Source organism: Monopterus albus, unplaced genomic scaffold (assembly GCF_001952655.1).
Source record: "Monopterus albus unplaced genomic scaffold, M_albus_1.0 scaffold73.1, whole genome shotgun sequence".
Lineage (NCBI taxonomy): Eukaryota > Metazoa > Chordata > Actinopteri > Synbranchiformes > Synbranchidae > Monopterus > Monopterus albus.
Window position 1 is genome coordinate 896,801 of NW_018127953.1, and position 25,233 is coordinate 922,033.

Consider the following 25,233-nt stretch of genomic DNA (forward strand, 5'->3'; position numbering starts at 1 on the left):
GCATTCAACACCATCATCCCAGACATCCTCCACTATAAACTGACCCAGCTCATTGGGCCTGGATAACCACCTCCAGCACCCAAACTATCAACACGTGGGCCCCCCAGGGAGGTGTGCTCTCTCCCTGCTGTTTTCCCTCCACACCAATGATTGCGCCTCAGAGGCCCCCTCTGTTAGACTCCTGAAATTCACAGATGACACAACGGTCATTCGTCTCATTCAAGACGGTGATAAATCAGCCTACAGACGGGAGGTTGAACAGCTCTGAACAGTCCTGTGGTGTGGTTGCAACAACCTGAACATGCTCACAACAGTGGAGATGACAGCATAATCAACAGCACTGTATCTGCAGTGGAGTCCCAATACGTTCTACAGAGGAATCATCGAGTCTGTTCTCTGCACCTCCATCACTGTCTGGTTTGGCTCAGCAACCAAACCAGACAAGTACAGACTTATCACTGCTGACCCCTCACACCCTGGACACAATCTGTTTGAACTCCTCCCCTCTGGACAGCGTTACAGGTCACTGTGCACCAAGACAACCAGGTACAAGGACAGTTTCTTCCCATGATATAACAGAACAACAAGCCTCTGTGCAACTGCATGTAAACTGTGTATATGTATTTCTATATTTGTAAGTACTTGATCTTGTTTACTTGTCTACTCTTTGTTTTACAAAAGAGCATTGTACATGTGTATTGAGAGCCACTGTACCAGAGTCTAATTCCTCGTGTGTCCAACACACTTGGCCAGTAAAGCTGAGTCTGATTCTGATTGTGGTCCACCAGAACGCACAGCCAGTGGATGTGTCGCCCACTTTATCTCCACCTACAGCTGCTTTCAAAGTTGATCAAACTGCCATAAAATGCCAAATCAGACACAACGTATATCCCCAGTGGAAACAAAGGTATGTCTGTGTGGAACTTGTTCACTGGAAGAAACGGTAATTTGTCAGTGACAGCAGCCACAGTTAGGATGGACTGACTTTACCTGCTGTGTGACAGGATTAATTGGCAGGTCTGTTGGGTGTTTATTATTAATTTTGACTTGACTCATGAGCTGCTTTTATTACATGCAATTTTTTAATATAGATTTGGATCTCCAAACGCCGAGATCCCCTCGGGCTGCAATCCTGGTGCATCCTGACACAGACCAACAGCTTGACCATATTCATATAGCCACATACTGGGGACTATTTTATTAGTCTTATTTAAAAATAATCCTTCTACATTACCACACATTTCATGATACACAAGAACTTATTTAGCAGATCAGTTGTGACCATTAAAATACATGTGTACCTGATCTCTTGCTTGTGTTATTGTTATGGCCATTTCAGGTTGAAACGAGCACCAACATTACGCTGGGCTGCCTCATTAGTATACACATGGCTCAACTGTGCCTCTCCTCCCACCTCAGTGTAAGTCCATTCAGTCATATCAGGAAAAAAATCAGAGCCCCAAGTTCGCAAAACTATAAGCAAATTCTTTTTCTGTTTTAAAAGTTCTAAAACATGTTTTTGCAAGACACTACACACAATTCTCCACAAAAATCAAACATGAAGCCTTTTTCACACACAACCAATCAAAATGCGAGCGAATTTTTAAATTATTTCTGACTGATCAAGTTTAGTTGCATTAATTTAACTTCATGATGACAAATATCTGAAGAGCTGGGCAGAGTGTGGGGGAGTGTAGCAGATCGTAGGAGAGCAGAGTGGGTTGATTTTGGAGTTTTATGCTAGTGCTACCTTAAGTTACGTGGTGTAGCTTTAACCGATCACTAATCAATCACTGCCATCCATAAAGCCATGCCAATAAATAGGCCAAAGGTCAAACTACCTGTTTAGAACAATGGATATGAACATTGCAAGGAGAGCGACGGGAGTGGGAGAGAGGCCGGCGCGGGTTCAAAGAGGAAGAGTAGTGGACAAAGTATTGTGGCCAGATGCAACTCAGAAGAGAAATGCAACACCGGTGATAACACTGGTAGCATATGGTTAAGGTTTATGTAGAGCTCTCACATGGTTTAGTTTCCTTGAGGTACAGTAACATTTTCACTTTAGAGCATTATATAGCAACGTAGATATAAGCTGATGGATGATTTAAGAGTTTAAGATTGAGAACAACATTGTATAAAAGATCCAAAAATGGACTGCTGTGAAAAACATGTTTGCCACTTGTTGCAAATACTTGATTTTGGGATGTTTATGGTATTTTGAATGCAGTGTGCAATGTTACTGGAGATACAATATGTGACATTTAGCATTTTGTGTACACAATTTTTGGATTTGTGTGTAGACTTGAAAAAAAATGACACCTAGTTTCATGAAAGGTGTTAAGGCAGTTGAAAAAAGATCTAAAACCATAGTAGAAAGAAATAAAGATAGATAGCACAAGTAAGTGCAAACTGACCTTGAGTTGAGATTGTTTTATCAGTGGGGGGTGTAATAACAGAGTGTCCACATATTTATGTGGTGTAAGATACAAAGACTGAAAAGGTAGTTATTGTTATCATAGAATTTTGTAGTAAGAAATTGGTTGATTTATTTGGAACAAATAGAGAGGGTAGAGTGAATGTGGTCTTTAGCCTGGTTTATGGCAGAGGAAATCTCTCTCTCTCTCTAAAGTGGCCACATTGTTTCTGCAGCATCCACTTGTTCTTCAGTAATGAGCCTAAATGGAGTGTTCAGCTGAATTCTATGTGCACATAAGTTAATGGCTTTCTTCATCTCCTCTTCATTATGAAAGCCACAGGCAGGCAGCATGCCTCCGGATGAACTACTAATCCCAATATGTATGGAAATGATCAATGCTGAAAAAATATTTTTTACATTAGTCGCTCTTATTAGGCAAACATAGTGGAATCACTTTGCTCTCAGATAAAGCAATCAGACATTTCCTAAATTAAACATCCAAAATGAAGGCAGGTGGGGGAAGAACAAGTGGTGCTGTTCCACGCTGATCCGATTGGTATGCATTACCACGAGGCCACACAGTTAACAAACAAAAGGTCTCAAAAGCCGCACAACAACTGCATGAAATAGTGTCCGTGCATCTGGGAGAGTGTGGATTATCAAACACAGAGGTGCTTATTAGCAAATGTACAAATATAGGCAGAGCGAGATGAGGGGGGAGGGAAAAACATGTGTTTGTGTGTGCCGCACCGACACAACGGCTCATTGTAGCAGGCGACTGTCTGGTCAGCTGATAATTATGACAAAACTCCTGCCTTTCAATTACCTCCTTCCCTCTCTTCTGCTCTCCCTTTGGTTCAAAAGAGAAAAAAGAAAATGAGGAAGGGGTTCAGATCATTGTGAATCCATGTTTTGATGCACTCTCATCTCTCCTGCTTCTGTTTAAACATGAGCCTTTTCTGTCCTCCCCACTCCACCTCGCTACTTTCTTTCCTAACGACAAAGCCACAGTTTGATATGCAAGTGTTGGCCCTCGCTCTCTCTCAAACTATTTTGGATTGCAGCAGGGAATCAGCGTCGTTGTCAGCCTGGTACAATTTCCTCACCGCTTACATTATTCATGTGTGTTTGTCTCAGTGTGTGTGCGTATGTGAGAGAGATAGAGAACAGAGAGTGAAAAGGCTGGGGCTGCTGCTGATGAGAATCACAGAGCCAACAGAAAGAAAAACACGACAGCAATCACAACAACACTGTCACAAATATCACTTGGCACCAGCTTTGACCTTAGTTTTACAGCAAAAACACATTCAAGCACAGGTGGTGCCCGTTTCCACCTGGGTGGAAATCAAAAATAACAAGACTATTACAGTTGTTCTTTTCAGGAGGAATTGATAATATTTATCACTGTGGAGTCAAAAGTTCCTCACCAAGAAGTGACTGATCCAAGTCCAGACTGAGACAAACTAATGTTCCAAGCTTGACACACATATATCAAAGCTAAGTGCAGCCCCACCCTCTAACTTTTCTACTACTCTAACTGCCCTGATAAACACCATCTCAAGTACAAACTGGATACTACCACACAGTCAAGTTTTAGACAGGTAATGTGCTTTAAAAACATGACATTGGAAAATACTAGTTTGGAATAACACATTAAAGTGTATTTGTGACTATAGAAACAGTTTGTGAGCCTGAGCCCAAGTCAAAATCCACTTGCTGGACCTTTCAACATCTTACAAGGTCCTCATTGATGGATGGGGGTTGATTTCACGGTTATGTTTCATCCAAAGCACTTTTTGAAGGCTGTGAAGGCTTCAGGAAACCCAATGAGTAGACCTTGAGTTGGGGGAGTTCGGGGATACTTTGGGGGAATGGACAGCCACAGAGTCCAAAATGAATGAGACTATCATAGCTTATTAGGCAGCATATACTTTTATTCCATCTCCTCTGCCAAAGTACTACATGCTCCACATAAGGAGAAAGTTCAGAGGAAGGTATGAGATGGGAGTCAAATACACCTTTTGAATAAACTGAGTGAACTGTTCAGTTCGCAGCTGAGCTAAAAATGAGTTAGCATGCTTGTTAGGTTGGAAAGCTTTGTCTCCTCCTCAAAAACACCTAACAGCACAATCCCAAGAACGAAATGCCAACAACGCACAGAGAAAATAGTAAGATGCTCAGAAAGCTGTTGTTACTAACTAGTGCTAACATGTCTGACTACTGTTTACCAACTAGTCCATCGAGTAGTCTTATGAAATATAATGGAAAAGATGACCAAAGAAGGATCTTTATGACCATTTGTGTGTACACCAATGTGCTACCTTTCGATGACCAACGATGGATCTTTATGACCACTTGTGTGTACACCAATGTGCTACCTTTCCATCACTGATGTGAGACCAGCTGATAGTTTTACCTGTTAAGATGTCTCACTCTGTTGGAGTTTTTGGAACGACAGAGAGGCCCTCAGTTCACTCTAATTATTCAGTGGTGTTACAGAGCAATGCTTCTATACCTCAGAAACCATTTTCGGCTACCAGCGGTCCATATGTTGTCTGTTTCTCCAGCAGAGAGGTCACAAGCCCAATAGCACTGAGTTTCATTTTGTCCCGTCATCATTTTAAGTCACAGAGTTAACGTTCGTTAGCAAGAGCTGTTATGTTAAAACAGAACTTTGCTAACAATATTGTGGTTGGCCCTGGCACTTCTGTGAGTTGGGATGGCAACAGAACACGCCTCACAAATTCAGAAAGAGACTGCACTGAAATTTCTTGCTGTCTCGAATATTTGAAAACTAAAATTGAAAACCTACCCAACGAATGAATATCCGAATAGTCATCTATTTGGGTCCAGCCCTAATTCTAATTATTTATACGTTGACAATGTTGTGGTCATTTGATGATGCTGTGTGTAAATGACAGTGACTACTTCATATGAAAGAAACTAAATTGTAGTGGCTAGTTGCTTGTGGCGTTGCAGATCCTGCTTCGAGGTCTCATAAGTTGCTTCTGTGTCTGTTCATCTGCACCAGTGAGGGTCTGGTGGAAGGTGTGTAGACAGGTGGGGATATGACAGCCCAAAGCAGGACTCCTATATGTGCTTCTGTACTCCGTTTACTAAAATAATGCAGCCCTAAGTGTGGACTGGCTCACTGCACCCAAACCACAGTTCACAGAGCCATGTGTTAAAAAATAGTGAGCATGATGACAGCTGGGTACAGAGCAGAGAGGAGACAGATGAACAGTGAGGACTCAGCGCTTCTATCGCCTCTTCTCCTCTGACTCTTACCCCTTCTGGCCCCTGACAGGGTTTTTCTTGCAGCCCTGCTCCTGCTACTGTGTGGCACTGTGTTCTGGTGAGCTCTTGGTGCTTTTCTTGCGTTTCTTCTTAACCCGATACACGTGGAATGTTTTGTTCTGGAATGTTCTGGTGAACAGAGCAGTGTAAGGCGCTGTGTCTGTCTTGATGGCCTCACAAAATCGAGGGTGGGAGGCAGGGATGAGGTCTGGGTCGTTTTCTCCAGGTCCATCCATGATCTGATAGTACAGAAAATAAGCATGTCATCAGCAACTGCACCACGAATGACAGAACATCAACACTTATGTGTGTTCTTAAAGCTGCTAAATATTATTGAAGACATCATCAGCACATTTCACTTAGCGCTTCTACCTGCTGGATCTAATAGAAAATCAATCAGTCAATTCAATTCTCGATAAATAAGATTTAACTTCAACTACACATAGAGATGCTGGATTGATTGACTGGTTTTCTTAGAAATAGTGAGCCTAAAAGAAATTAGCAATAATTACAACAAAGTCAAATTAACTTCAATCAAATCAAAGGTCATATTGATCTTTTACACGTGCACCAATCATAGGGGTGGTTTACTTATGTTTCCAGGACACTGTCAATCAAATCTGACCAAACCACACCCACACAGCCCTGATGCAGCAGTTTAGCTGAGTTTAAAGTAATAAATAAAACCTAAAGATAGTTTCTTCCAAACTTCAACTTACTGTTGGTTATTTTGTCATTAATATTTTCTGAACTACAGAAATTCCTAAAATTTGGCACCAAGTTTTCTGGGGCTTTAAAAGCGGCACCTGGCCTTTGCTTTTAATTTCACAAATCAGAAGCTGTTTGGGTCATTACATTTCTCTACACAACCACTGACTCAACCAAAGAACCATTAAAAGAAACATAACATATGTACTTTAGAAAAAGGCCATCTAATTTTCTATGTCTTTATGTGAAGTAGTTGGACCCCCTCCAATTTGTGTAGTTCTAAAAATTAAGTATCCTATGATGTCCTTCCGATGAGTTCAGATACTGTACATGGTCTTAATCTTTATCTGCTTTTGCTGATTGCTATTCTCTACATCAGAACCACATCTTGTATATAATCTACATAGCTTGCAAATTGAAAATAACCAACTTTTATGGTTTTAAAAAGAAGGCTTTGTTACAGTTGTTAGAAAGAAAGGGAGATGAAAAAAGTACAAGGTGAATGGAAAGTAAAGGTAAACGAAGGTAGGAAAGAAAAGAAGAACAGCATGACGACAAAGAGAGGAAAAGATAAAAGCAGACAGAAACATGCAAAGAGACAGAAAGAAAAGAAAGTAAGAAAGAACAGACAGATCTAAACCCAGCATTCCTTCAATAAAGCTGTCCAGATGTCAGATATTGTATATGCTGTGCGACATGTACGCTATCACAAACACAGACGCACACTGGCTCTGTGTTTCATGTGTCTTACACTACACTGAGTCAGACAACCAGACTGAAGCTCGTCTCGCCTCTGGTAATCCAAACAGCCAGCGCGCTGCATCCGACATCAAAATAAGCAACAGCAAGAGAGTGAGAGACAGTGATGTGCAGATGAGAAGCAAGACTATTGATCTTTGAGGAGGCTGAGAGCTTTCGCACAGTTACACAAGCTGGCAGAGTGTGTCACAGTCTCACACGCTTAGTCACAAAGAGTCAGGTTAAATAAATGCCACCCACATGTCCGTTGGCCAGGTCGAGCAAGTCCCGCAGTCTGCAGCCTCGTCTGTGCCTCCGCTCATAACAGATGCTGTTTTCCAGCACTACATAGTCGGCACCGACGGCCCTCAAGATGTCACGGACTTCCTCTGGGGACCGGCGAGCGTACACCTGATACACCTGCTCTCACACACACAGAATATGAGAGGATTTATTTAGGTTTGTGTGGATTTTTGATTGCTCTTATTGCCTAAAGATCACCTGGCTTTATACTTTAACCCTGATATTGTTAGGAGAAAAGTTCTCTCCTGGAACATAATTACCAGGCACATGTATTTTCTGAATTACAGTTTTGATATAAGTTGGTTTCATTGAAAAAATATGAAAACAATTAGGAGTGAAAGAAAATCACAAGGAGCTTTGTGAGATCTGTTCTGGTTCATCTAATTTGGAGCAGATGAAACAAACATTTTAACATACTGTACTTCACACAACAACAAAGTTAAATGGACAAACTGTGTAAACTGTGTAAGCAGCAAGAACAAAAATGTTGTTGCTGTTTTTATTTTTACCTCCGCCTAACAAAAGTCTTGAAATGAAATTCCATTTAAGTAAAGAATGAGATTGTATTAATTATTCTTGTAAGCTTTTACACCAAGTCAACGTTTAACTGTGACTGAAATCACTCCATGGATTTACTCACCATTTTATTTGACCAAATCTAATCTAATCTAAATTCTGAGTGAGACATCTAAGCTACGTATATAGTGCCCTCAAATATTCCCACAATAAAACCAAAAAGTGTCCATAGCATGTAAACGACTGTTTGCTGATGAAGCCCCAGTTGTGTGTTAAAGTGAAAGACGTGCAACGCTGCACCTGTCAGTGGTGATTCACTGCTTTGTGTAATCTTGATTTCCAGGGTGTTACGAGGGTGACTGAGGGTAACTATCACCGTCTTTTCATTTTATAAAATCTATAACTTTTTTTAAACCCTTTTTGCATCATTGGTGGGAACAAATGGACTTAAAGCTGAGGATCACACACAAGACAGGGAAGTCATAAAGTACAGAGACGACAGACAAGCAAACCTCCTGAGGGGGTCTCAGTTTGGTTCCAGAGGTTCATTTGGAGTCTTCACATATACAGTCTTATGCAAAAGTTTAGGCACCCCTTGATAAATAACAGATTTTGGTGATTTTTTATTTGAACAGATGTTAACACAGTTTCTCTTGGAAATGGAAAAAATGCACAATATTTTCTGCAAACAGTGATGCATAGTTACTTCTTATGCCATAAATTGAACAAAAATAAAAAATAAAAACATTATTATGGCATGGTGCAAAAGTTTGGGCACCCTAAGAGTTCCAGAGTCTCAAAGTCTCTCACAAGGTTTCAGACCTTAATCAGCTCATTAGATCTGATGCACAGCAACAGCTGTCATTGGTAAATGCCAATTTCAAAGCTGTACAAATACCTTGACTCTTCAAACCTTGTGCACACACTTGTGGACACCCAGCAACCATGGGTTCCTCTAAGCAGCTGTGTAAGACCCTGAAAATGAAAGTTATTGATGCCCACAATGCAGGAGAAGGCTACAAGAAGATAGCAAAGCGTTGTCAGCTTGCATGAGCACAATTTGAGGGCTTAAAAGGGACCAAGTGTAACATTTTGGTCTTTTGAGATTTGTGAGTAAAATTTTGTACGATAACACCAACCCCCCTAGAAATCCATACTCTATAACAGTCAACCCTTTCTGTTCAGGGGAATCCTATGCACATAGCTTTATGGAGAAAGGCTATATTTCTGCTACAGTGTACACTTTTCTATGGTTGGTTTGAAAATCAGGATGTATGCCTGCTGGGTATGTGATTTAATTAAGAAAGGAGAAAAGCAAATGCATACAGGAGATAAGAACAGCTATGCTCTTTGTCCACTAATGAACTATTTTGTAGTTGCACAGAAATTAAGCCTGGAAAAAAAAGCTGGAAACATCATTAAGCTTCTTAAAAATGTATGAAAATGCAGTTCCACAGTATTCATCCTGAGGACCCCACACACACAGACACAGAGTCAGAGCCCAGAAGGGCTGCACTAGTGTTGTGGGTCATTAATGAGCTCCACACTAAGCTTAGGCCTCGCCAGCAGCTCGCCATGGCTGACTTCCCGCTGAGAGGCAAAACATGGGCTGAGCTACACAGGAGATGACCCACACACATGACTTCCTATTCTTTGAGAAGAAGACACACATAATCTAGAAGCAGAACCAAATGAATAATAGTACATCTAATTTGCTAGTGTATTTTTCATCAGTTGCGATTGTGTCTACACTATGTTTAACCTAGATATATTTTTGTGAGCAGTGTTTTGAATGTCATGTGCTGTATTTCACAATGTTATAATGCAGTCAATATGAGAGAATATGAGTTATTACATCTCCAGCCAACAGCTGGAGGTGTAATAACAGGCAATGAAGGCCAAAGAGAGGAAAAACCCAATTCCCACATTATTGGCAGTGAAAACCCTTTGCATCCACATGAACAGAAACAAAAAACAATGCTCTTCTGCAGCATTTCTCACACACATTACTAAGATGGACGCCGCCATTCATCACTCCTTTGACCAGAACGCAGCCATTTTAGGTTGCGTTTGTCCTGCATTACTGTTCAGTTTGACTTATTGGGTGCACGTTGTACTCAGTGCATCTTCTGATCCCATATTCATTCCCACAATCACTGCAGGTCACTGGCCCCCATCTACAGACAATTCCCTGGTCTCTTATGCAAGAGTGAAGTGAGATGGATGGGAGAGGCAATGTGGCTGCAGCTGCAGTCACGCCATACAGATCAGATCAGTGTAGCAAAGAGGCTGTCATTAGAGCAACAGTGAGGTCTGGAAAAAGACGAACGTGTTCCGACTCTGATTCCAGTGCCAAACTAATATCTAAAAGTTGCAAAAAACAATAAAATGACACCCAGAGGAAAAAAACCAATGAATATACTTAAATACTGTTATACTGTAGCACATATGGCAGAGGAGCTTTGATATAATATTCCAGCTTTTCAGTTTGCAGTTCACTTTTTTTTACTCCATAGTATTATAGTATTTTAAATACTGTGGTGCAAATTATGTGAATTATATACACTCAACTGAATATGTTTTACTAAACAGAAGAATGAACATGTTCATGTGAATATAATGAGGCATCGGCTGATGACCTTAACATGACACAAACTACAGAAAGTTATGAATGTTACTGTTCAATTGTATTTTACAGCATAAACTCTTATCTTATTTAGAGGCAGTCAATGGAAATACCAGAACACAGACAAGAAAATCCAGGTTGAGGCAGAAAACATAAGAAAAAGTTAAAATCCTGGCAACTTTGGCCGTCGCAACTGCAGCACATCAGTCGCCAGCTGGGAGACTTGTCCATCAAATGCTTGAGGACAAAAGACAGACATGCCACTCCATTGCTCAATAATTTGCTGTCTCTCCTCACAAGGCTACATGAATGACAATGGCTAGTTACAGCTGCTAAGATATACAACTGCTAATCAAAACAGGGGTTTAGTGAACAGTCAATTTAGATGGACAGCTGGCATCAAACGGTTTTCAGTACTATCTAGTGCTCATGATTATATCAAATGTTGTTAGGCTATATTTTCTGGTTAATGCCAGCTGTGCTCAGACCAGTAACTTATATACAATGGACATGGTGTCACCACTTCCCTCCACTATGCAAAATTGAAGCCAAAATATCCTGGCTATGGTGGCTGCTATTCTGCTTTTTTGCAACCAGATTCTGTGCAGTACTGACCAGAAGTGGAATGACAGCATTGGGCTGCCAATCAAAGCTGTCAAATCAACTAAATATACCCCATTTTATATCATCAAATAACTTATTAAAGCAAACTTACCAGGAAAATGACCACTTGTACACACATCCACGTGACAATATTTACAAAAATCCACATTAGTGACCTCTGGGAATATTTTTTATTTGATTTGTACTTTTGCATTTTTAGTGCACCTCATGTCCTACAGTATGTACTAAGATTTTTTTTGTCATTTCTGAATGCGTATATCCCAAGCTCATAAAGCCCTGGAATACGTTTGAATTTTTCCATTCAGGTTGAAAAATTTTCAACTTGTGCAGATAATTCCTGTCGACCCAGAATTCACATCTAATTGTGTTTCGACACTGACTCTAGATGCAATCACACCTCCTAACGTTTGCCTTGAATTCTGTCAAAACCCTCAGTAATGACTCCAGAGATCTGTCAGTTCTGTTTGAAAACTCTAGTATTGATGATTATGAACCCTTTTAACTTTTAAGCTAATACGCGTTGCTAATTTGCATTCAACAGCATGTACTGTATACCGGACACTGTAATTACTACCTATTTACTTCAAATAGAAGTACAGAATACAATAGTTTGGGCTATCTTGCTGCCCCCTGTGTAGTTTCCTCATACCTGTGTATGTTTGACAGTAGAGTACAGCCCACACTACCTGTCTGGTCCTCTCCCGCAGGTCTTTATCTTCATAATGGGGGTGGTTGGTGAGAACTCTGCCTGTGCACAGCTTGATGCCAGCCAGCAGCTGCATGCTCCCTGCAAATACAGCCCGCTTGGGGGTTTTTGTGCTGTGGACAAAGAGAAAGAAAGACACATCATTCACTATTATAAATACATGCATAATTCATGGTACAACAAAATTTTAGATGAGTTATAGTACTGTATACTTTACAGCTTTGAGAGTGAATGTAGAACAGGAGAAGAAAGAAAAAAAACTATTGCAGACAGATGCTCTGCAGTGTTAAGGAATGAAAAAGTTTTACGGGTATTCAGAGATGCATCCAGTCATCAAAAACTTTGATTGAATTTTGCTCTAGTTTATTTTCTATCTTTGTTATTCAGTCCACATGCTTTTGCTTTCTGCATTACTGCCACAGTAATTGGGACATATTGATGGCATAAACGTTTCTTGCAGAGATGTCTCTCCAAGGCCAGCAGTTGTCTACATCAGGACCAAATACAGAAACATCCTTTGTATAAACAAATTAAGTCACAAAGAGATGGCAAAAGATCTGCCGTTGTGGTGCTGAAAAATTTGTAAGCACAAGGACAAGTCTTAGTGCGGTTTTGGTACACTAACAAGTAGTATGACAACTTGGTGTGTATGTGTGTGTCTGTGAGTGTTGCGTATTAACAAAACTTGACCTTAACTGACCTCTATTATGGCAACACATGCACATACACATCTCCTATGTCATGTTAACCTAGGGGTCTTTTTTAATCTGAAGTCATGCCTACACACAGGACAGTGCTGCTGATGCACCTCTAGGATTGACAAAGCTGATTGCATGTGCTAAGAATACTAGATGCTTTGACACCCAGGTTTCATATTGCTGTGCTGCAAGATCAAACATGGTATTATTGAAACAAGCTTGGGTCACAAAGCTAACAGTATAATCAAACACAAAGTAGGACTGTACCAGATTCATGGCTTATGGGAAACTGCAGAATTAAATACAAAATCACATAGTAGACTGATATCTACATAGGAGTGACAAATCAATACAAGGTCTCTTCCAGCAAACAAGCAAGCAAAATTGATTTATATAGCACCTTTCTAAACCTAAGTTACAAGGTGCTTTACAGTAAAACAAAGAAAAAAATGAAACCAGATAAATCACACGTACACAATAGAATAATAATAATAAAAATGCACAATCAAAAACAAATACATCAGTCAGAGATATTGCTAAAGGTGTGCGAATACAAGTGAGTTTTAAGGAGTGATTGAAAAATCATCAGGTTAGGAGCAGATCTAATATCCTGCAGTAGACTGAAGAACAGAAGCCCGTACCGCAAAAGCTCAGTCTCCTCAATGTTTTAGTCTGGACTTAGATACACCCAGGAACAACTGACCTAAGTGTCCTCTCTGGAGCATAAAGTACACAATAGAATAATAATAATAAAAATGCACAATCAAAAACAAATACATCAGTCAGAGATATTGCTAAAGGTGTGCGAATACAAGTGAGTTTTAAGGAGTGATTGAAAAATCATCAGGTTAGGAGCAGATCTAATATCCTGCAGTAGACTGAAGAACAGAAGCCCGTACCGCAAAAGCTCAGTCTCCTCAATGTTTTAGTCTGGACTTAGATACACCCAGGAACAACTGACCTAAGTGTCCTCTCTGGAGCATAAAAATGTACAAGATCAGAAATATACAAAGGTGCTAGACCATGCACAGCCTTATAAACAAAGAACAATTTAAAATCAATCCTAAAACGAACAAGAAGCCAATGGCAAGAACTGGGGTTATATGCTCATGACGCCGTGTATTAGTCAGAAGACGAGCAGCTGCATTTTGGACCAACTGGAGCCGAGATAATGACAGTGCCCCAGTCCACAGGGGGGTCTGATGAGTATGAAAATGATATAACCCATATACTGTGTCCTTAACAGTCACCAGACCGCAACCCAGTTGAACAGCTATCGGGGATTTTGGAGTCACCCATCAGACAGCGTCTCACCACCATCATCAAAACACCAAATGATGGCACATCTTTTGGAAGAACGGCACTCGTCCCTCCAGTAGAGTTCAGAGACTTGCTCGTCCTTCCAGTAGAGTTCAGAGACTTGTAGCATCAATGACAAGGTGCACTGGAGCTGTTCTGGTGGTGCATCATAGCCCAACACCTTACTGTGATCCTTCGGGTTGTTTTTTCCTTTCATTTGTCACTGGGTTATACATGTCAGCCAACTGTAACCATCACGCTAAGGGGTGACTGACCAATATATTGGTTATTTAATAAACAGCTGCTCTCAGTGGCCTATAGTCATGCTAGCAGCTGTGTAAGGATGCAACATGGTGCTTTCAGCTAAATGGTAACACTATCTACCGTTATGCATGACTTGATTGAAGTCCGAAAGTTTTTTTTTGCATTCCCATCTGGCACTTTATAGTACTCGACAAAGAATTCCCTATATCGTCGGGATCTTCAGGCATGCCTAGAGCAGTATGGCTCTGTGAATGGCAATGTCAGTCTATCTGCTGCTTGTTCCACTGTTCCATTTTTCAGACTGAAATATCTGTATATCATAATAGGAAGATGAATCCTACTGACTTTGCCTCTAGTGTTATTATTAGGTTGACATACTTTGCTTGTAGTGAAATATCTCATAAACCCTTGTATTGAATGTCATGGATTTTGACACCATTATTTCAACATCTGCTTGACGTATTGGCACAGAATTTTCATGGCTCTCACATGATGTACTCTAATGTCTAGTGCCAAGCTGGATATGTCAGAAGTTTTAGAAAAATCTGACTTTCCCAGTTGTAGTTATGATTTGGGTGATAACATGAACGTTGTACACATATCAGAAACTGATAATGATGATTAATGTGATATGACAACAACGTATAAACCTTAAAACTGCCTCCAAAAATGACTCCCAAAATTGCTGGTAAGACATACGTTGGGAAAAAACAAAAGCGACCAACTGTTTGAGCCAAGAAACATTTATTGTGTATTTGCTGTTAAAGTTTATTTGTAGCCAGAAATACAATGGCAAGAGAGAGAGTGCAGGTTAAGGCACTTCAGCAGTGGCCTGAGCACACAGTTGCTAGGTTGACACAGGGTTGCTGAATGAATAAAAGGACTGAAAACTCCCTTTGCTGTTGTCAAAAAATTATACAAATTCAAATCGGAAAAATGATACAGCACCACTGTGTGCAGTATTATGATGCGATCACAAGCAACATATTTAAATCACAGATCAGTGTGACATTCCGTTCTGCTACAATAGATCAAGCATCACATCCAGCTAATCATCTAACAGAAACAATCAAACATTTTATATCCATGTAATTGCTCAGATTTCCAGCTAATGAGAAAGTGGAAGGTTCACACCCCTACTTTACATACCACAGCACACACATGCACACACTGTACCACCATAACACTGCATACAGTAAACGGTTCAAGTCCAGTCATGCCGAAGTATAGGCTGCTCTGCGTGTATAACATGTATCTGAGGCACAGTGATGACTAGCCCACAAGGTTCATGTGAAAATTATAGCATTTGCTGAAAGGGATATGCACATTTGTGGGCGATGTAGGCTATGTGTTGATGTCTAGGCCCCCTGACCTGCACCGTTTCTGCCTGTCTTCTCATTCGTGATTGTGTGAATTTAATCACTCACTGAATCCCAGAGAGTAGCTTCCAATCCCCTCCAAGCTGATTTACATTTAATTTCACGTTTATATTCCCATATGTAAATGCCAGAAGGCACTGGCATGCACCCCACTGACATTATAAATATGAAATAACATTAATTGCAATGTACGATGTGAGCTGGTGGAGACTCACTAAGCTTGTTTGCAGTTTCTCTTTGTGTAGGGGTCAGTATTCACAGATTCTTCCACTTGTATTTCAGTGTTCATTATCACCTGTAGTTCAACTTCAGAGAGCACCATCAAGAAAAAAAAACATAAAAGAAAAACAAAACAAGATACTAATAATGCTGTTATAATACAAAGCACAACCAGCCATATTTGAATTCTTCACATTTTGAGAAACAGACTCTTTTCCTGACATTACAAATTATGCAGGTGTAACTGATAATATTATGCTGCTCTAATGAATATTTTTATATTACAAAGGTATGAAATGACTCCATCCATCCATGAATGGGCTGACACTGAATTATACTGACAGACAATATGCACATACACAGAAGACTGAGATGCTTAAAAACAGCAGTCACCTATTCAGAGATTGTCTTAGTGGATCTAGGAGCACATGCAGGTGGACCAGATGTGATTTGGTTTGTTCACAGAGCAGTTAGTAATGTTATTAATATTGATATTAGCTTGTGTCAAAATGTCTTAAAAAACATGGCCTTTGGTTTTTTTTAAATGCAGTGTCCACAAGTCCAAAGTAGACATTTTAGAAGTGATATTTTATTCTGTGGGACTATTTCTAATCCTAATTCCTAATATTCCTAACCAACACATTAGACTTTGATTCTAGGCATTGAGGACCAGCAGGGAGACTGCTAAATGCAAACCACCCCCAATGCATAGACCAGGCTCTGCCATCACACCTCTGACCTTAGACAGTAAGTTTCATTTACAAGGTAATGAAACACAGAAATGCAAAAGACAACCTCCATTATCTGATTCCTCCTCAGGAACACTCAGACACCAGAACGTCCATTGTCTTAAAACATGCTGTCTTTTGAACAATGTCTATAGATGCTTGACAAATCAACTATCACCAAAGACTTTGTTAATCCTCCTAACTCTCAGTACTGCTCAAAAAGTTACATAAGAAGTTGTTCTTTTGATTTCTATATTTTAATGATTGTATGCTGATAATTGTATGCTTTTGTCTTTTATTCTAAAAGTTTAAGGTTTTTACAAAGTTAACCATTCCTTTCTTCCCATAGAATGATCCACATACGAGTTTCACGTCAGACTGTGTGTTGCTTAAAACTATTTAAAGCATACAGCCATGGTTCAGTTTGTTAGTTTGTTCGGTTGTTCAGAGAAAGAAAAAGAGTCATTCAGAAACAGAGACAGAACAAGAAAACTTCAAGCCTCAGGGTGTGTCCCTCATCTGCGTGTTTTTATGTCTGTGTTAAACTTGTATATTCTGTTTAGACTGCATGCTCACAGTGTCATTATTTTTAGCCATGCATGCATTTAATTTGAAAACCAGCAGGAAGCGACCTGAAGTAAATGCAGGCAAAACAAGTCTAGAGAAAGTCAAAGGGAAAAGAACCTTTTTGCAGCAAAGCCAGAAGTAAGTTTTATTTAAGCCGAATCCTTTGTTAAACTCCAGAGACACTATCAGAATGATCCTACGATGATCAGTTTATATCAAATATGGCTTTATGGCTAGTAATCAAGAAAAACAATGAAATGATCCCATTTGAAACAGGTGACTGTGATCATGATTGGGTACAAAATTGGGATCCAGGAAAGGCCAGGCCCTTTAGAAGCAAAGAAGGGCTGAGGATCGCCAACATATGCATGAGAAAATTATTGAAAATTTTAAAAACAATGTTCCTCAAAGAAAGATTGGAAGAGATTTGGATACGTCTCCCTCTACACTACAGAACATAATTTAAGATTCAAGGAATCTGAAGGGGGCGGCGCATCACTCTTATATAACCGATATAACCACATGGGCTCAGGATTACTTTGGCACACCTGTATCAAGCACTACAATACGTAGTTACATGTATAAATGCTGCTTAAAACTGTATTGTGCCAAAAGGAAGCCCTATATCAACAGTGTCCAGAAGCGCAGTTGACCACTCTGGGCTTGGAGGTATCTGGGATGGACCATCACACAGTGGAAATGTGTACTGTGGCCAGATGAATCATTATTTCTGGTAATTTTTTGGAAGGAATGGATGCCATGTGCTCTGGACCAAAGAAGAAAAGGACCATCCAGACTGTTACCAGCAACAAGTCCAGAAGCCAGGGTCTGTCATGGTCTTGGGTCGTGTCACTGCCCTTGGCAAAGGTAACTTACACTTCTGTGATGGCTCCATTAATGCTGAAAAGTACATAGAGATTTTGGAGCAACATATGCTGCCTTCAAGACGACGTCTTTTCCATGGTCATCCATGCATATTTCAACAAGACAATGCAAAACCTCATACTGCCACATTACCAAGGCCTGGCTGTGCCTGCAGTCCCAACCTGTCGCCAACAGAGAATGTGTGGCACATTCTGAAATGCAAATTACATCAACGAAGACCCAGGACTGTTGCACACCTTAAGATTCATTTGCAGGAAGAATGGGACAAAATTACACCTGACACACTTAATCACTTGATGTCCTCAGTCCCTATACATCTTTTAAGTCTTGTGAAAAGGAACAGCCACATCACACCGTGGTAAATGCTTTACTGTCCCAACTATTTTTAGAATGTGTTGCAGGCATCAGAATTGAAGTGAGTTTATTTTGAACAAAGAATAAAGTTGATGAGGTATCACATCAAATAATGTGCTGCTATATTGTTTTCAATGTGATACAGGATACAGATGATAAACAAATCACTATTTTTAGATTTTATTTTTATTTTGCACACTATCTCAACTTTTTCTGATTTGGGGTTGTAAATTCACACTTAGGAAAATTTCTCTGTCTATATGACGAAAACCTGAACAAATCCACATGTTCACACTAGTTTTACTGTTCAACACTACTTATTGCAAATACTCAGTTGTATATAATACTATTATGGACATTTGTGACAACAACTGAAAAAGCTCTTTTAAAAGTTATGCCAGCATTGGCCCCCAGAGAAGATAATGTAGTCATAAAAGGACTGTGCTCTACACAACTTTGTTAGTTTGTTAAATCACATTTACAGACGTGGACAAAGCATGTTAAAGGTAAAGGCTATAAGACCATCTCCAAGCAGTGCCAAGTTCCTGTGGCTACATTGGCACATATTATTCAGAAGTTTAAGGTCCATGGTACTGTAGCCAACCTCCCAGAGGAAAATTGATGACAAATTGAAGAGACGGATAATGCGAATGGTAACCAAAGAGCCCAGAACAACTTCCAAAGAGATTAGAGGTGAACTCTAAGGTCAAGGTACATCAGTGTCAGATCGCACGTGTCTTGAATCTGTGCAGGGTAAAATGCAATCTCGAGACCATCAAGGCATTCTTGAGCAAAATGTGCAGTGTCAGAAAGCTTGGTCTCAGTTGCAGGTCATGGGATCCTTCAACAGGATAATGACCCAAAACACACAGCTAAAAACACCCAATAATGCCTAAGAAGAAAACATTGGACTGTTCTGAAGTGGCCTTCTATGAGCCCTGATCTAAATCGTATTGAACATCAGTGGAAAGAGCTGAAACATGCAGTCTGGAGAAGGCATCCTTCAAACCTGAGACAGCTGGAGTAGTTTGCTCACGAGGAGTGGGCCAAAAAACCTGTCGACAGGTGCAGAAGTCTCATTGGGAATTACAGAAATCACTTGATTGCAGTGATTCCCTCAAAAGGTTGTTCAACAATATATTAGGTTAAGGGTATCTTCACTTTTGTCCAGGCCAGTTTCATTAGTTTTTTTTTTTTAAATGCTTCTGTTGAACCACAATTCAAAAGCAATGACTGATTGTCAGTTCATTTTCAGTAAATTTTTATTTATTATTACTTTTGTCAGTTTCATGTTATTTCAGTGACCATTATGAGTTTCTCTTTGTTTAACAGAAGGGTACCAACAATTTTGTCCACGTCTGTAACTTTAAGCCTTTACACAGCCTGTCAGGTCTGCTTGGCGCGACCTGCCTCTCTTCTCCTTTCTCTCCCCTGCTCTCTCATCCCGCGGGCTCAGCGACACAGCTGAGTCGCATTCACCTGCTAATTGACTCCCGGGCTTGGTGCAGTGCTGACGTTCATCCCCGTTTGATTAACCATCACTATTTAAAACGCTGGCAGACGCTCCTTCATCGCCGGAGCATTGACTTGGATGATGTTACGCTGAAGAAGGTATGATGGATTGTGTGAGCAGTGACAGTAACGATGAGATCGGGAGTGTTTTATGTTAGATGCGGCCACACAGTTCATGTTCCCCTGCCGTGAGTATCTGACAGTAATCTTCCTAGCTGTGAGTATCTGATGGCAAGCGCTATAGCGAGCGCTATCCCTGTTTGGTTTTCTGGTTCCTGCACTCCTCCAGTCTACTCACTTGCCCGTCCTGGTCCTCTGACCCCCCTGCAATCTTCCTGATTACTTACCAGCCTGTCCTGGACTTCATTACGCTACTCTGGTTTTGGACTACATATATACTCGTGAATATGTTTATGTTCTTAATAAAACCACTTTTTTTTTCCACTAGCAACTGGGTTTACACCTTGAGTCCTCTCTTTTGTTCTCCCTCACCTCCTGGTGAGGGGACTCAACCATAACACTGCCATGGCTCACCCACTCAGGTGTTGTCACTTATGTTGTCAGGTTAGATCTCTTCTCATTAAATGCACTATGGTTAATGCATGCCTGAATTCTTTTTGAATTTAAGTTTATAGACCGCCTAAGGCTCAAGAGAAGAGAGACAATGTGAACAGATATTTTCTAAGCTACTTTGTAAAATCACTTAAGTACAAAGTTATCTGAAATAAATGAAATGAAATGAAAAGGCACAGCTTTTCCCAACCAAGTCTTAACCCTCAAAAAGGTGTTTCACAAAGTGAGGACCAACCAAAATGTCCTCACTTTCCACAAATGTCCTCACTCTGTAGCAAAAAAACCCAAAAACTTTTTGGTCCTCACTATGTAGCAAGTACACACACACACACACAGATCATAGAGCTGCACTTTTCCCATTTAAGGATAAGACCAAATGCTGGTAATTTAGACAATTTCAAACACGACAATGAGGGGGATGACAGAAAGAGAATTAAGGGAGCGAGAGAGTGAGCCAGAGAAAGAGTGAGCAGAGGATGTATAAAATGGCGAGGATATAGTTTCACAGGGAGCTGAAAAACGGTGTTTTGCAGAAAGACTGATATACAAATGACGTGGCATATTTCCTAGTAATGGATAAAGTAATTTACCTTAATTAGACAGACAGATGGACACAATGAACAGATCTACAGTACTAAACAAGTCTGCCTTTAAGGGAGACTGATGAGCCCTATTTGGACTGGATTAGAATGATCTGAGAACCTCAGATGTGTTAGGAGCACAGGCTGTATAAAAATAGACAGCCTGTCAGCTCATGGAAATGAAACTGCAGTGAGTCGATCGCCCCAAGGTGGCTAGTTGCAGTATAGGTTATAAATCGCACCTCCTGCATGTTAGTGGTTGAGATATGAGCTGAAATAAAAAGTACAAATCAAATCAGAGGTGATTTCTGTCCTGCTTGCAACATATTATCACACTGATGTGCGCACAAGAGGTCATTTTTCTGGTAAAGGGTTTTCACTCAACAACTGGGTTGCTACTGCGCAGAATCTGGTTGCAAAATTCCAAGATGGCAGCCATCATGTACACTGTATTTTGGGTTCACTTTTGCATAGGGTGATGCATTGTCCATATTTATACAGTCAGTAGTTAGGAGCTTAACCTTTATCCAGACAGGTTGAACAACTGAGATGGTCCACACCAGAAAAACAGCAGTGGTCATTTAAACAAACACTAGCTTTTTAACATTGACTGCCCTCTCTTAGTAAGAGCACAGAAGAGATATAGCATGATACTATACAAACCCAGAAGTGTTTGGAGGCCAGCTATAACACTTTAGCATTAGTTACCAGTGCTTTCAGTTAATCCAGCTAGCCACACAGTTCTTTTGATTGCTCCACTGATTATAAACACAGACAAGTCTAAGATTGTTTCCAGTCTGATGCTTGAAGACAGGAGATGTGCACTTGAATATGATGATCTGTTATGAACTTTCCAACCAGCTGGAGTGAGACAGATTTTTCTTTTCTAAGATTTCTGCCCTCAGCCCAATACATTTGTGGTAAACTGCATAATTCACCTCAATGAAGCAGCAAAATACTTCTTTTTTATGGTTTAGAAAACACTGAAATTACTGTCCATGTGAAATGACTAGTCAGTCAGATAACACTATTACAGTTATAGAATGTTATTATTATTCTCAACTGCCAGATTTTTGTATAGATCTGAATGATTGGAGGTTGGAGGTTAGAGTCAGTATATGGATATTCTGGAGTTTGACCTCAGCAAAATAACAATGTCCTGACAGTTTTTACAGAGCTGCAGAAAACACCCTGGCTGCTTGGAATCTGGGCATAACATCTTACCTATCTGGTGTGTACATAACTCAGTTACTGTAAAATCTTGACAGATCCAGTCACTGCATCTGGATAATTAATGATTATGCATTATTTTAGCATTATGGATAGAGCACTTTATTAATCACCGCAGGGAAATTAGATTGTTACAGCAGCCAACTGACAGAACAACGAGAACTACAAGGTATGCTGGGATTAATACATAAATATAAAGCTAAGGCAAATTATACACAGGTAAGTTATTTACAATAACTAATTATTTTCACTGTTACTTTTCTAAAGAGAAAGAATGAAGAAAAAAAACATATGCGCTATGTACAGTGTACATTAGTTTGGATGGATAATCAGGAGAAAAACTTCATTAAAGTGGATTTTCAAAGGATAATAAATGTACAAGATTATATGCATCTATGATAACATGTTGTCAAAGGAGGAGATCCCTCTCCTGACACAGGGGACCATCACTGTAGAGTGTGATGCAGTTGGTCCCTCTCTTGACACAGGATACCATCACTGTAGAGTGTGATGCAGTTGGCAGGAAAGATTTCCTATAGTGTTCTTCGTCTGAGAAGTCTCTGGCTAAAGGTGCTCCTCTATTTGACCAGGCGGTCTGACAACACACTCCAGAGAAGCCCCCAGCATTGAGCCAGCCTTCCAGATCAGTTTGTCCTGATGCTGCTGCCCCAGCAGATAAGAGTGAAGAAAACTGCACTGACCACAAGACAGTAGAAAAAGATTTGCACTAGACAAGCCTCAGCGCTGTATTTCCAGTCCAGTATGTTGTCAAGCAGGTGGTTGTGTCCACACTACACCACAAAGCGGTCCGCTTGGCCTCTGTACATAGTCTCCTCTCCACTGCTGACACATCCCCTCTGCAGTTTTGCAGTTACTTTGCTGGCTTTAACATTTTAGCTACTGTTACAAGAGTTTATATAGTGAATCTACTGTAATATGAAGTACAGTATATGGATGATTAATATTACATGCAGTAGCTGATTAAGTTAGCCTAGTTATTATATATAAATTATTTTCATCCAGGTTGGTAGCCGTAAAGTCTGGTGCTCAGTGTGTTTAGCTACCATTTTTACAAGTTTAGCTAACTAGCCCCATAGTCCTCACAATTTTACACTTTTACATACATGCACATGTTGGTCTTATTATAACTATGATGACACTCATTGACATAATGCATTTACTTGCCCCTTAACCCTAACCTCAACCATCACAACTAAATACCTGACCCCAACCCTAACGAAATGTTATCCATAACTCTGGATGTTGTGGGGCTTTCTTGGCTGACACGCCTCTGCAACGTCACATGGCAGTTGGGGACAGTGCCTCTGGACTGGCAGACCGGGGTGGTGGTCCCTCTTTTCAAGAAGGGGGACTGGAGGGTGTGTTCCAACTATAGGGGGATCACACTCCTCAGCCTCCCCGGGAAAGTCTATGCCAGGGTACTGGAGAGGAGAATTCGACCGATAGTCAAACCTCGGATTCAGGAGGAACAATGTGGTTTTTGTCCTGGCCGCGGAACACTGGACCAGCTCTATACCCTCTTCAGGGTGGCGGAGGGTTCATGGGAGTTTGCCCAACCAGTCTACATGTGTTTCGTGGATATGGAGAAGGCATTCAACCGTGTCCCTCGCAGCGCACTGTGGGGGGTGCTCCAGGAGTATGGGGTCCGGGGCCCTTTGCTAAGGGCTGTCCGGTCCCTGTACGACCGGAGCAGGAGCTTTGCCAGAAGTAAGTCAGACTTGTTTCCGGTGCATGTTGGACTCGCATGTTGGAAGTCAATCTGGAATCGTGGTCTCCATTTCTTGGTCCGTGGCATCAGATCTCAGATGATTCAGTCACACAGCAGCTGTAACACACACATATGCAATTTTACAAAAACAGGATGTAGGCAAAAATTCTGAATTGGACATCAAGACCTGTAGTGTAAAGCCAGCTTTGAATACACATTTACGTACTGAATTGTCTGCTACTGAACAACGATGAATTCGTGGTAAAAGTAACACTAGTTCAACAGTACCACAATACTCTTTAAACCAACAGCAAGTACTTGAAATCATTACAGTATGAACACAATATGCTCACATGTATGAAAAGTGAGCATATTAACTTGTGTGCATAACACAGGCACACATACAGTTGTTCAGAACTTTCAGCTACAGAAACCATTCAACCATTCAAAGAATTTGCCAGTAGAAAAGGTGTTAAATACTATTAAAAGAATTATAGCCTATGAATATTCATAAGCTACATCTTATAGTACTGTACAATGAAATTCTTACTTTGCTGTCCACATGAATGCCACAAAATACAAATGAAATATAAAGTAGATAATAAATAACACAAAAACTAAGGCACTTTAAGCAGCAGCAGATGCAGCAATATAGTAAAAGAAATATACAAGAATATAACAGAATGTATGCTGCATGGGAGCAGCATGTGCAGCAGTCAACAGCCAACGTGCAATTATGCATCCCGCGAAAGAATGTAAACAGTACATGACGTATTTCCTGGTAATAAATTCCTCAGCTGTTTAGGAGTCTGATGGCAGAGGGAAAGAAAGAGTTTTTCAGTCTAGTGGTCCTGCATTTCACACTTCTGAACCTCCGGCCAGAGGGTGGGGAGGTGAACAGTCCGTGCTGGGGTGGATGGGATCTTTGAGGATGGAGGCAGCTTTCCTGCGCACCCTGCAGCGGTGTCCTACAATAAACTCCTCAGCTGTTTAGGAGTCTGATGGCAGAGGGAAAGAAAGAGTTTTTCAGTCTAGTGGTCCTGCATTTCACACTTCTGAACCTCCGGCCAGAGGGTGGGGAGGTGAACAGTCCGTGCTGGGGTGGATGGGATCTTTGAGGATGGAGGCAGCTTTCCTGCGCACCCTGCAGTGGTGTCCTGGTGATCTTCTCCGCAGTCTTTAATACTCTGCAGGCGTGCTGCCGTACCAGACAGTGATGCAGCTGGTCAAGATGTTCTCAATGATGCAGCTGTAGACGTTGCAAACGATCCTCGGCGACAT

The 25,233-nt window shown here is 40.7% G+C and overlaps 1 protein-coding gene across 1 annotated transcript in view; it reads right to left on the minus strand.

Moving 5' to 3' along the window:
• Nucleotides 1–4,748: 4,748 nt before the first annotated feature.
• dpy19l3 (dpy-19 like C-mannosyltransferase 3) overlaps nucleotides 4,749–25,233 on the minus strand; it is an 85,789-nt gene continuing 65,304 nt past the window's right edge. Inside the window, exons 17-19 of the mRNA XM_020605894.1 lie at nucleotides 11,915–12,047; nucleotides 7,421–7,579; nucleotides 4,749–5,952 (exon numbers count right to left, since the gene is read on the minus strand). Of these exons, the coding sequence (XP_020461550.1) occupies nucleotides 5,749–5,952; nucleotides 7,421–7,579; nucleotides 11,915–12,047 (496 nt within the window). The 3' untranslated portion in view covers nucleotides 4,749–5,748. The remainder of the gene's footprint in view (nucleotides 5,953–7,420; nucleotides 7,580–11,914; nucleotides 12,048–25,233) is intronic.